General features: G+C 37.6%; 1 protein-coding gene across 3 annotated transcripts; it reads left to right on the forward strand.

Moving 5' to 3' along the window:
* Positions 1-1,009: 1,009 nt before the first annotated feature.
* Positions 1,010-6,560, forward strand: LOC149550167 (Protein kinase superfamily protein). Of its 3 annotated transcripts, none has more exons than XM_089793284.1 (6): positions 1,010-1,443; positions 1,573-2,377; positions 3,436-4,739; positions 5,108-5,288; positions 5,462-5,918; positions 6,040-6,560. In XM_089793284.1, exons 2-6 carry the CDS (start codon positions 2,121-2,123, stop codon positions 6,403-6,405), a joined length of 2,565 nt encoding a protein of 854 aa, XP_089649410.1. In that variant the 5' UTR covers positions 1,010-1,443; positions 1,573-2,120; the 3' UTR covers positions 6,406-6,560. The 3 variants fall into 3 exon arrangements, with proteins under 3 accessions (XP_089649410.1, XP_089649408.1, XP_089649409.1); XM_089793282.1 differs by having other exon boundaries at positions 1,112-1,443; positions 2,162-2,377; XM_089793283.1 differs by having other exon boundaries at positions 1,131-1,443; positions 2,213-2,377.
* The last annotated feature ends 6,784 nt before the right edge of the window (positions 6,561-13,344 follow it).

The following is a 13,344-nucleotide window of genomic DNA, read 5'->3' on the forward strand; positions in this document are numbered from 1 at the left end:
GTTGTGAGAAGAATTGGCCACCAATTTGAATCTCAACTAGCTCCTTGAAATCTTGGATAAATCAATTTCTATGTAAACTCTCTTTTGAGGACGAGCATTAAAAAATGGTCTAGCGCCATGGAAACAACCCTTCCTTGAGCATTCCAGCTATGCTTTGCAGGAAGGACCAATAAGACAAAGGGAGATTCAACCCAAACTGGAATTTTAATCTTTTTCTTTTCATTAGAGATAGTGAAAACTCAGGACCAAGACTGGAAAACCAACAAAGATGAACAAACAAACCATATACCATTCTTGAAAACACACTCCACATGCGTTGAGTTTCTAAATAAAACAAAAATAAATCCTTGGTCAAATTTTGGATGCCATCTAGGCAGATCCCATGAGGGGTCAAAGCCTAAGTAAACCCATCCTACAACATCCTTTCAGAAGGATCACAACTCACAAAGAAACTATTAAGGTGTACTTTTCTAACCATTCATTAGTATTCTGAAAATATTGTATTGGAGAACTGCATCATGATAAAATTATTTTTTACCTTGTAGAAAACTTTTAGTACAAATTTATGAGAATGTTTACTCGATGGAGCCATGACCTCCCAAAGCCAAAATCTCAAAAGCCAACAACATTGTTGAACTAAAGTTGGCCATAGTCATTAAAAGAGCTCTATAATTCCCACCATAAATGGAGTATGAAGTTTCTAGAAAACACAAACAATACGACAATCATAAAGATTAAAGATTAATCTTACACAATGTTCATAGAGATCTCCATTCCCTTTTTGTCAACTTTAATATATCGTTATCAATTAAAAAGATTTTCAATATTAATTTAATATATTGTATCAATACGATATTGTCAATACTTTTTAGTAGATTTTAACTTAAAGCAGCTACATTATTGCACTCTCCTTCAAGCGGTATTTAACAAAACATTACGACACGTCGCCGCTCTTTTAGTACGAAGCTCCTACCAAATTTTCTACTGGCCATTGTGCTGAAGACATGTTTACATTGAGCAGAAGCAATTCTGGTTACGTGCATTTACACCTGGCGAAAGGAGAGTGAAATGGAGAAAATGCATATACGAGATGAAGACTTAATAGAAAACAACTTCGTTCTCCAGGATATTTTCAGTAATTTTCAGAAACATCTGCCAAACCCATGAATTAAATGAGGTTTTGGTTTAGTTTTCCGTGGCCCCTGAAGGCTACAATGGATGGTCCTCTTTGAGTCCACCTCTACCACAAGCAGGCGTATGATGTGTCCTGACATCACTAATGGAGAAAACACCAGCTACCCAATACCGACGCTACACTTGGCGAAATTTTTTCTCAGATCCACTTTTTAGGCGTCTCCACATTGATATAATGGAGCCGACCATCCTACCTAATCAAGACTTTGCAGTCTGTTGTCAACAACACCCAACCAGAAAGCCGAATGGGTAACCCTCTTTCCCCTTAAATGTGGGCTTTTCTCTTTTTTTTGGGGAATTTTAATGCATTCTGGATCAGCATTGCATGGCGCAAGCCCATTGATTCAATTAGTCACATCTCGATCTTTATTATTTCAGGGTTTGCTTAAAATCATTGATGACTACGCACCGTTCAAGCCTTCCCCACATGGGTCGGTTTCTCTCTCAGACCCCACCTAAGGTTTTTAATCATAAGGTCATTGAGCAGTTGCCCCAAATGGTAGTACACTTGCATTCTTCCTGCAATCATATCCGACCTAATGCAGTTCCAAAACTCACCTTTATATATTCATTGCTGAATCCTGTCGCATTCCATTCATGTCAGTTTGTTGCTTGGAGTTTATCAGTGCTGACAGCTAGATATTTGGTATTAATGGGTAATAAAAAAAATGTTAGATTTGGTAGTTATGGAAGGCTCGAAGAGGTGATTGCATTGTAGAGGACTTTTAACATGTATATTTAAAAAGTGGTAGGGATTGCATATATTTATAGGGATTTCTGATAGGACTTATGTGAAAGTTCATTGGTGGTGTTTTAAAAGTAGACGAGGAGAGGAGCAAAATCTAAATTACTAGAGATAATGTGATAGTGTATTGGGGTGAAGGCTTTCAGTAGTTGATTTCATTTCATGTATCACACTGATTTTAATGGCAATGATATGCATAGCTTGGGTTTTGCTAATTTTTAGTCAATGCATACAATCATCTGCTCAAACTACTCATCGGTTGTCAACGGGAAGCATTCGTCTCAATTCCAAAATATCAGTGAAAGGAAAGGAGGTCTGGAAGTCCGGAAATGGGACCTTTGCATTTGGTTTTTCCCCGGTGTTTCCTGATGAGTATGTGCTTGGCATCTGGTATGCAAGCATTCCGGGCAATAGGACTCTAGTTTGGATGGCTAACAGGTATGTTCATATTCAAACTTGTTCCTGCCTTTCTTCCTTCCGAACATATGTGTTGTAATAAACTATTATGCTTCAGCCATATTAAAAATATCAGAAAGAATTGAGTGTATGTAAGGGGAAAAGGGAGAATTAAGTCAATCCTTTTCCATTTTTTAGTACATTATAGGATTTTGAGCTTTTGTGACTGTCACTGTCTTGTTTTCACATTTCATTTAACACTAAATGTATTACCTTTTTTTATTGAACTGTGCTTATAAAATTATATGAAGAATAACCCGACATCATCATTTCCAGTTTGAGTAAATTAAAGTCTTTTTAGCTTTTGTGATTGTCATTGTCTTGTTTTCAGACTTCGAAATCCGACTTCAACAATAGATGTATTGCCTATTTCATTGAAACAGTCCATATAAAATTATATGAAGAATTTCCCAACTTAATTCATTACAGAGCAGGATTTATTTACTGTATTGTGTTTATCTCTACATAGATCATATTATGTATCCATGGTTTCTCAATTGCATTGAGCTTATTTCCAGTTGGAGTATTGTACTGCTCTTGTTTCTATGGTGGTGTATAGTATACATAAAGAACATGAAATGCTAGTTATGAAATATTGTTTCAGTATAACACACGAAATTAAAATACTTGAAAAAATTGCAATACAAACTATAATCATTGAATATTCAACATAGTAACCTATTACATACCCAATAGTAACATTCAAAAATCAAAATTCAAATATAAATTCAAGTACCCATCCCAACAGTGGCAGATGGCGGAGGTGGGGCACTTGGGTACTCAAGTACTTGATGCGGAGACGTCTCAGGTACAGGTACTTCAAGGTTTGGGAGGGTGGTGCGAGTCCCTGTGTATCACTCAAAATTTCCCTAGTTAATTCATTACAGAGCAGGATTTATTTACTGTATTGTGTTATCTCTACATAGATCGTAGTATGTATGCATGGTTTTTCAATTGCAGTGAGCTTATTTCCAGTTGGAGTATTGTACTGTTCTTGTTTCTGTGGTGTTTTTAAGACTTTGAGATTTTGCGTTTGTCAGAGACCAACCTGTCGGTGAAGGTGGACTTCTTACTCTTAGTCAAGATGGAAATCTTCAGCTGGTAGATGAAGGATCAACAATCTGGATGGCTGAAACCACTGGACTCAATGTTCAGTCAGGGGAGATGCAAGATTCAGGCAATTTTGTTCTTTACAACACAAATGGGAATATTGTTTGGCAAAGTTTTGCATCTCCAGTAGACACATTGTTACCAGGACAGCAGTTGACAGAAACTCTAAACCTTACAAGCTGGAATTCTTCTACAGATGTATCCACAGGTCATTATTCGCTTCAGATGGTGCATAAAACATACTCTCTGCAGCTAGCTCTCAATTACAATACCCCTTATGACTCCTTCAACTATTCATACTGGTATGGGCCCAAGATATCTGATGGGCTGGGTACTGTGGTTATTTCTTTAGACCATTCAGGTAGCTTTAGCATGGGTTACGGCAATTCCTCAAATACCCTAGTATATATTTATCAGAATGGCAACAGATTTGGTGATAATGATCAAGTTTTGAGGCGGATTACCATTGAGCATGACGGCAATTTGAGATTGTATAGATGGGATGCCAACAATGGTCCTAGATGGATTGTAGATTGGTCTGCAGTTTTGAGTCCCTGTACTACTGCTGGTATATGTGGAAATGGTATCTGTAACCTTGATGGTAATAAGTCTAGGCCACAATGCCACTGTCCAACCGGATCATATCAAATTGATTCCAATAGACCATCTTTAGGATGCTTGCCTTCAGGAACCATAGCAAATTGCAGAAATGATAATGTATCTATGGCATTTAAGATGGTGACTGTTTCAGAGACAAATTACTATGGTGGAAGTTCAATAATAGCCAATTACAGCAATATTTCATCAGTGTCTTCCTGTGGTGATCTATGCTTATCTGATTGCTCTTGTGTAGCATCTGTTTACTGGATTTCTAATCTAAAACCGTTCTGTTGGACATTAAGAAACCTTCTCTTTGGAGGGTTGCAAGAATCTGGTTACACATTCTTTGTGAAAGTCAGCCTTGAGAATAACACCCTTGGATCACATGGGTCTTCTGCACATAGATCAAATAGTGAAAAGGATCAATCACATCTGAAGATGACTGTTTTAGGGACTGTCCTTGGGACTACATTTGTCATTTGTTTATTTTGTATTTTTTTCTCTCAAACAATATTTATGAAGAAGAAAAGTGGAAGATTGGATTCTACAATTTTTGTTCCTGGTAATCCTGTGAAATTCTCCTTTATAGATCTGCAGATGGCAACCAATAATTTCAGACAGAGGCTTGGAACAGGTATGGAAATTAAATTAATAAGATTTCCACAATCCATTTGATCTATGCAAAGAAATGCTTCTGGTTTGTTGATTGCGTGTGAGTTTTTAACATTGACGTTTCAGATCAGACTCCATGATCCATCATCAGGATGAAAGAGCATGCAAGAGATATCTCTTGCATGCTCTTTCATCCTGATGATTGCATCATGCTCTTTCACCCTGATGATGGCTGATGGAGTGTGATCCGAAACGTCGATGTTAAAAACTTAACATAATAAAAAAAACCAGAAGTGTTTCTTTGCATAAGTATGAAAATCTAACAATTTAACTTCACAACATTAGGATTTTTATCTTGAAACTTTTACACTGATGACATTTTTACAACAGGTGGGTTTGGGACTGTCTACAAGGGCTCACTCTCAGATGGAACCTTGATTGCTGTCAAGCAATTAGAGAGAGTGCTACCACATGGAGAGAGGGAATTCATGGCAGAAGTGTCAACAATTGGTGCTATTCATCATATGAATCTAGTCCACCTCCTTGGCTTTTGCTCGGAGGGATTACATAGGTGTGTCCTAGCATTTGTTTCTCAAATTTGTAGGAGTCGCTTCAGCAAACTTATACATCGATAACTATTCCTAACAACAGTTTAACATATTCCTATTATATACCATGCCAAGTAATACTAAAATAGTGGATTACAACTACTACTTAATTTTGAATGTTAATTTATTATCTCAGGCTTCTTGTCTATGAGTTTTTGCCCAATGGATCTCTGGATAGATGGCTCTTTCATTCGAATTCCAATCATGAACCAAGGCTGCTGGACTGGGAAACTCGCTACAACATTGCGTTGGGTACAGCTCAGGCAATTGCATATTTCCATGAGCAATGTCGAAATACAATTATACATTGTGACATAAAACCTGAGAACATTCTCTTGGGTGAGGATTTCTGCTCCAAAGTGTCTGATTTTGGGCTGGCAAAGATGATGGGAAGGGAGCATTCTCAAGTCATTACCATGGTGAGGGGCACAAGAGGCTACCTAGCTCCAGAATGGGTTACTAATCGCCCTATCACTGTGAAGGCTGATGTGTACAGCTTTGGTATGGTCATCCTAGAAATCATAGGAGGAAGAAGAAATCTCGACATGTCACTTGAAGCTGAAAATTTCTTCTTTCCAGGCTGGGCATTTCAGGTATACTTAACTCTGCTATGCATGCTATTGCACCCTTAGAAATATCATTTCTCAAGAACATTTAGTCAATTGAAGAAGCTTTTCTTTTTTCTAGAAACTCTAATTTATTATTTGCTTGTAGGAGATGATGAAGGGAAATATAGCAAAAGTAGCAGACAAGAGGCTCTGTGGAGAGTTCAATGAGAGCCAATTGATAAGGGCTCTTCGAGTGGCGTTCTGGTGCATCCAAGATGATGTGGCTATGAGACCTTACATGGGGTCAGTGATCAAAATGCTAGAGGGTACAATTGAAGTGAGTATTCCACCAATGCCTCAATCAGTGCTTGATATGATGGAGGAAGGCCTGCCAAATATCTATAACAATATGAAAAGAGACCTTAACTTCAGTTATAGCTCCACCACCACAAATGGCATTAGTTTGCATAGCTCTAAAAGGGTGCTGTCTGATGCTGCTTTTGACTATTCCTCCATATCAATCCCTCGATGAACAATGGGAATTGGAAGATTTAGAATACAGCAAACAAGATTTATGTTTTTTGGTTTTTCTCTTTTGTCCACAAGAGGGCAAGAATATAAACCTTGTGCAAAATAGAGTAGAGAAACTCAAAGTCAAATAAATGAAAAAATCAAATTTTCCCAGAACATTTTCTTCTGAAATGTGAAACTTATCTTCAGGGTGAACAGAGCATTCTCATTTTGAAGAATGAATCTTATCGTCAGGGCGGATAGGTTTTCCTTATTTATATCATAATTTTCAAGTATTTGTACCCTATACTGTTCATTTATTAAGGATAACATTCAATACCCATGAAAAACAACAAGGGAATCATTTCAAAGTGAAGAATCCAAGGTTGTTTCCAACACGTATAATTTAGTAGGCAATATGGCATGGACACATCTATCCTCCCTACAAACTGTACAATTGACCAATTTTCAAAAAATTGAAAACATCATGGATTTTTTCGAAAATTTCAGCATTTGATCTTTATGATCTGCATAGTTTGTAGTCGAAAACAACAAAAAATTTGGGAAATAATCACACTACGTTTTCATGAATCTGAAAAAAAAAGAGTTTGATTTTGTTTTGTCTTTAGTGCATTTTGTCTGCAGATTAGTCCCATATGACATGTCTAATAATAATAACCTATGGAATGTATAGCAGTTTACATGTCTCCAAGTAGATTGTACATAAAACACTGTCAATCCAATTTGGCAATTCCCAATTATCCCAAACAACTTTATTCCCTACATTTGCTTTCTATTAGTTGGCCTCTCATCTCAGAGGTGCATTCCCAACATGGTGTGAAAAATAAAAATTCAAGTTGAGGAGAAGAAGCTATGACACACTTTGCTTTGTCTTTTAATTACTTTATAAATGGTTGATCAGACTATATTAAAGTTACTGTATAGTATAATTTATTTTATATCAGATTTTCATTATTAACTTTGGTTATTTTATATCAATGTTTCATTATTAATATAAGATTATTTGTTGAATAGAAAATAGATTAATGTTATCTTCAACCAATTTATGTAAAGAATAAACTATATGTTTTAGAAGATCTTTGTAAAAAAGAATTAATTAAAAAAAGAAAAGAAATAACATTGTTATCTGACTTTATTTTGAAGAGAGAAAAGATTCAGAAATAACCTAAAAGAAGATAGAAAATAAAAAGATCTTAAGATCCTTTGATTAAAATAGAAATTAGTATTTTTTTTAATAAAATCATTGAAAAAAATAGAATGAATGAATATAGTTTGTAAATAATTAAAAAAGAAAAGTTTAATGAGAAGGTGAGATGTTTAAAAACCATCTCTTAAGATCAAAATAAAATAGCAATATAAGACATGAAAAAAAGTATGAAAATCATTCAAGGAAAATTAAGTTGGTTTGGGGGACTATGGGTACTTGAGAAGTTGATGAATAAAGTGTCCAAGTCAAGGTACATAATGTTGAATGCCTTAGATAATTGAGGAGGGAGGGAGGAAGGGAGGAGATGGTGAATCAGTTGTAGATTAAACTTTTTATCGAGTTCACAAATCTAAATCCAACAAATCAATTCTTTATACACTTAACCAAATTACATGTAAACATGAAGAAGCACACACATGAATCATACATAATGAGCACCAAATTTTTACCTGGAAAGATTAAGATGGGAAAATCACAGAGAAATTGATTCTAATGAATGAACACATCGGTTATGGTTATTTTACAAAAGGTGACTCACTACCAGAATACTCATTGAAAGTGGGCTCGTTGCCCTAAGAAAGAAGAATGAAAAGGAAAATCCACCACTGAAGTAGAACTATCAGAAGTAACCCTTGGCTCATTGCCTCTGATGTCTACTAGCAACAACACAAACGCTCTTCTCACAACCCAATTTCACACTTTCACATAACATCATGCAATATCTAATAAACCTTATTTTTTAATAACTTACATATCTTTCCATTGCAATCATTCTGTTATTTATATTGATCTTTAAAACATGGTCCAACTATAATTTGAAATAGGTCCAAACTAAATATTCCCATAGTAGGGAGGAATGAATAGTGGACCACACCACACATTGCTTGGACAAAACATACATTAACCAAATGCTGCAATAACCAAAGCCCACTAGGAAATAACACAATTAGAAATCACACCTCTATACCACAACTAATTGACCTAAAAAATGAATATGAAAAGTAAAGTATTGAGTGATATGAAACCATTGAAATACATATATTGTCTTAAAATGGACACAATTCATTTTGAGACCTTTTAGCTCTCCTTTATGTGGCTTTAGTCTCTTTTCTCATTCTTCCTTCCATCTCATGCTCCTTTTCCATCCCCGACCTTCTGATATAGTCTTCTAGGTGTTACTTTGCCACCTTATGTTCCATCTGCATCCTCCACCTGAGCTTTTTGAGGCTCCCTTGTCCTCTCCTCTGGGACTAGGTCAACCTAGATTGGTCAGGGTCAACCCAAGTTGACCTTGAGCACATCAAGGTTGACCAGATCAACATTGACCCCAAGGATTGTGGGGCCTAGATCTCAAAAAGCCTTGGGGGTTTAATTAATTAACTCTCCACTTCCTAGTCGACCAGTATTGTGTTCCCACCCAAAAACTAGTATAAAAGGAGGTTTGGGGGCTTCATTTTAAGCTCTCATCTTCACAAGTTATCACATCTTTACAAGACATCCACAAGTAAGCAAGTGATCAAGGCATTCTTCTTCTTTATTGCATCTTCAAACATTCAAGTCTAAGAACCTCCTTTTTGCATCAAGCTTCTTCCTTCAAGGTGGTAGTGGAGTTTTCCTCTTAAGGAGAAGATTTATCTTTCAAGCTCTTCTACTATTTATCATGGTATCTTACGTACATTTCCATACATGTGGTTTTGGCTTCTTTGATTTCTTTATGGTTTCTTTGAGTTAAGGCTATTACAGTTACATACTTGATCACACATCAAATGCAATTACACCCCTAGAAGTAATTGCGTCTTTCATTGGATATTATTAAGTATTACTATATGCAACCATTTCCTTTACCAATTATATTTCAATTCAAGGTTGATTCCTCAATCTAGGGCTTGACCGAGGCAAGCTCTCATTGGCCAAACAACACAAACCCTTCACTTTTTGTGTGTAGGAGCAGGATAATGGAATTGCTAATGCGAATTTGGAAATAACTCCCTAAGATCTTTCTGGAGAATTTTGTTCAACTTTGTTACAATGGCATTGGTACATGGTGACCTTGCAAGAATATGACTAGCCAAGTCGACTTGGACCCTACTGCTTTTTTGGAAAAACTATTTCTAGGTTTTGTCTACCTCGTCATTTTATTTGGAAATCCATAGTTGGATATTCAGAAATAGGCCTGGATATACATTTTTTGGAGCTAAAATACATCTTCTACTAAATATTTCATGGTGAGTCTTTCATACTTTATTTCCTTTCATATCTTTATCTTAGATCTATATCTTAATTGGGATGATAATATATACTTAGTGCCTAGATCTACATATTCAATCAATTAGTTTAGTTCTATATACACATTATCACACCTAGGCCATAGAGTGTATTTCCTTATATTGCATTCTCCTTTATAATTCAAATTTAGAATTGGCTCCCTTTCTCTTTTGGGTCTTGCTAATCTAATTTGGGCTCTAAAAATGAATTATATTTGGGAATTATCTCTTTCCTCCACATATAATTTGAACGCGTTAGTGAGTAAAGAGGAGGCCTACATCCCATTAAAGTACTTCCATTTTACCCCTAAACATTATTGAACAAAAACATTACTGAATACATCATCTAAACACAATTTTTTAGAGCACCAACTTTCATAACACTAGGCTTTGGACTTATTATTCCTCAGAAAAAATTCAAGTAACATATCATATATAGTGATCACAAACTAACTACTTTAAAGAAGTACATTTCCATCAATTCCAATTATCTTGACACACGAGACATTCTACAACAACAATAAGCAACACATCAATAACTCTACAACAAAAAAAACCTCCCCTATCATCAATCTCCCCCTTTGTTTTTGATTAGATAAACAGGTTTTATAGGGAACTTGAAACTCGACAGTTAGTACATAAGAAGGTTGATAATAAGCGTGACAACCCAGCCAAAAAAGTATAAGTTCAAAGGCTGATAATAAGCATTAAGCCCAACCAAAGGAAAGAGTACTGAGAAAAGACCAAGAAAAGGAAACTATCAAAGCCATGGCCAAAAGCCAGAACAAAAATCCAAAAGATAGCAAAAAACAAAAGAATAGGCAAGAGTTATTCCTCGTTCTTTTGCTCCAGATCATGCATCACCTGAGCAGCCTCAAAGGCCTGTTGATTCTCCTCCATTTCCATCTGTTGCACCCTTTGATTCCCCTGGTCCTGAGCAGGAGTGGAGTTGTCCTTTGCAGGGTTGTCCTCCATTCTGGCCTCGTCCCTGTAATATCCATCCTCATCATCGTGCATTTCTCTGTCTTTGATCCAGCCTATGAGAGAGATGATGTTGTTGTTGATGGAGCTTAACAAGGAAAACATCTGATTCGCAAGGTTGTGATTGTAGTTTTTCAGATTGTGTATCCTCTGTTTCGCCAGAGTGAGCCTATCAGCCAAATTTGTCCTCCTGTTGGCATCCATTCCTTTCCTTGTTGCCTCAATGTGTTTCACCTGGTCTTTAACCTCCTCAAGCTTGTGGAAAAGCCATTTGATTGATATGAAATTATCAATCATGCTATTGCGAGCATTATTTAAAAGATTCATCCCTATCTCCTTGGCTCTGTTCGAAATAGCCACAATCGCCAAATCAATTAATTCTTCCACCCACTGCTCTTCTTGATTATCCACTAGGATTTGGGGATTCATGGCCTCCCTAAAGATTCCCATTTTGGCGGTCTTGACATTGAAATTAATCCACGCTTTCCTCCTATCATTGGTCTGCACTTCCCCTTCTGCATACCTAGCTTTCTCCTCTTTCTGCTCCTCAGGGTGGAGATGGACAGGAGAAAGGGGCAGCACAGACGTCTCCTCATATTGAGAGCGCACATCCTCCAGACTCTCCCTCTTGCGCTTCTTCCTTCCACTTCCACCTTTGTTTCCTCCTGCATCTCCTTCACCACCTCCTCAAACTCCAGATCCTCCTCATCGTCGCTGCTTCCCTCCTCAGCCTGCTTCTGCCCGAGATCCCTAGGGCCTTTTCTGCTTGGGGTTATGGGGGAGGAGGATTTTTTAACATGGTAAGTTGCAACTTTCCCTGAGGAGGAGATCTTGCCTTTCTCAGAACTGAGGCTCTGAATGTCATCCGAGTCAGAGGAGTCATTGGAACTTCTAGACTCCATAGTCTCTGTTTGAGGGGGGGCATTGCTAATAGTCTGAGCTTTGAAGTGCTCATGGATAAGTAGCAGTAGCCCCTCATGCAGAGCCAGGTTTGCAATGGGATTCTTTTTGAAGTTGTCCATCGCCTTACTCATAGAGGTTAACAGATAAAAAGGAAAAGAAATTCTGGCTTTCTTCCGAAAATGATTTAAAATAACAAAGTGGTGGGTACGGGCTCTATCAAACCTTGGGTCCAAAGTGATATACTCAATAACAGCTTTCAACATATACCTCCACCGCTTCTTCATGGAGTCGGGGACATAGTAGGTGTCAATTTTTTTTATCACCTTCAATTCCTTCTCACTCTCCACAAAATCCCTAACCGCACTGGCTGAGAGCTTCTTATCCCTAAAGAATTTGAAACCCTTGATAGGGATCTTGGTGATAGCCGCGATCACCTCCTTCGTTATTCGAAAGTTGATGCCATTCACCTTAACCCTGCCATCTTTCCAGGACCCCACCATACTGTTAGTCACCTCCTGATCAAAACCGTGTAGCTTCATGAGTACTTGGTTACCCCACCCTCATCTAGCTTTTCCCAAACTTTCGGCCTACTTCTCCATTTCTCAAAGTCCCCCACCGGCTCCTTTCTGCATCTCTCACCCACCATCTCCTCACTTTGCACACCCGCTTTACTCATAAGCTCTTCACTGAGACTAGAAAGGACCGCCGAGATTAAGCAAGGAGCAGAGAAAAATAACTCTATTGTTGCCCCTGAAACAATTGCAATAAACAACCCACAAAGCGTGGCAATTAATCAATGAAGGATGTCTGCATTTACGAATTCCCAATTTTCTATAATGAAAAGTACCCATATATCTTAACCCTTTCATAATCATAATTACAACTTGATATCCTCCGTACTTCCTTGGATTTTCTCCAAGTCGATCAGACACTTGATGTCCATTGGCAAAGAAGTTCCAGGAAGCCAAGTCATTTTTTGGTCTGTGCTGACCCCTATATTTGCCAACCTATCAGCAACCAGGTTTGCTTCTCGAAAAGTATGGGTGACATGGAATTTTTTGAATTTGGCAAGGGTCTCTCTCATCTCATTGATAAGATTTGCAATCGTCCAAGATGGATACGAATTGCCATTAATGCACTTAATAATGTTATTCGAGTCCCCTTCCAGCCATAAATTGGTGACCCCAATTTCAAAAGCCAATTTAACTGCATTGCACGCAACGTTGGCTTCCACAAAATGATTTGTTTGGAAATCCAACAGGAGAGTGAAAGCCGCAATACTGTCTCCATTTTCATTTCTAACCACACCTCCACTACCCGAGGATCCAAGGTTGCCCTTGGAGGCTCCATCGAAGTTGGCTTTGTGCCAGCCTTCAGGGGGGAGGTGCCACTTGGCTTCCTGTCTTTTTCTCATTTTGTCTTTTACCTTCTCCTTTTTCCTGCCTCCTGTCTCAAAAGCTCCCCCCTTCCTCATGGAAAAATTTTCCTTTATGTTACTGAAGATCTTCCTTCCAACAACCAAAGCCAGCTCCTCCCTGTCTCTGCAAATCTGATTGTTTCTATCCTTCGATATGCTCCAACAAAA

Source organism: Cupressus sempervirens, chromosome 7 (assembly GCF_028749045.1).
Source record: "Cupressus sempervirens isolate cs-2001-9-10 chromosome 7, ASM2874904v1, whole genome shotgun sequence".
Lineage (NCBI taxonomy): Eukaryota > Viridiplantae > Streptophyta > Pinopsida > Cupressales > Cupressaceae > Cupressus > Cupressus sempervirens.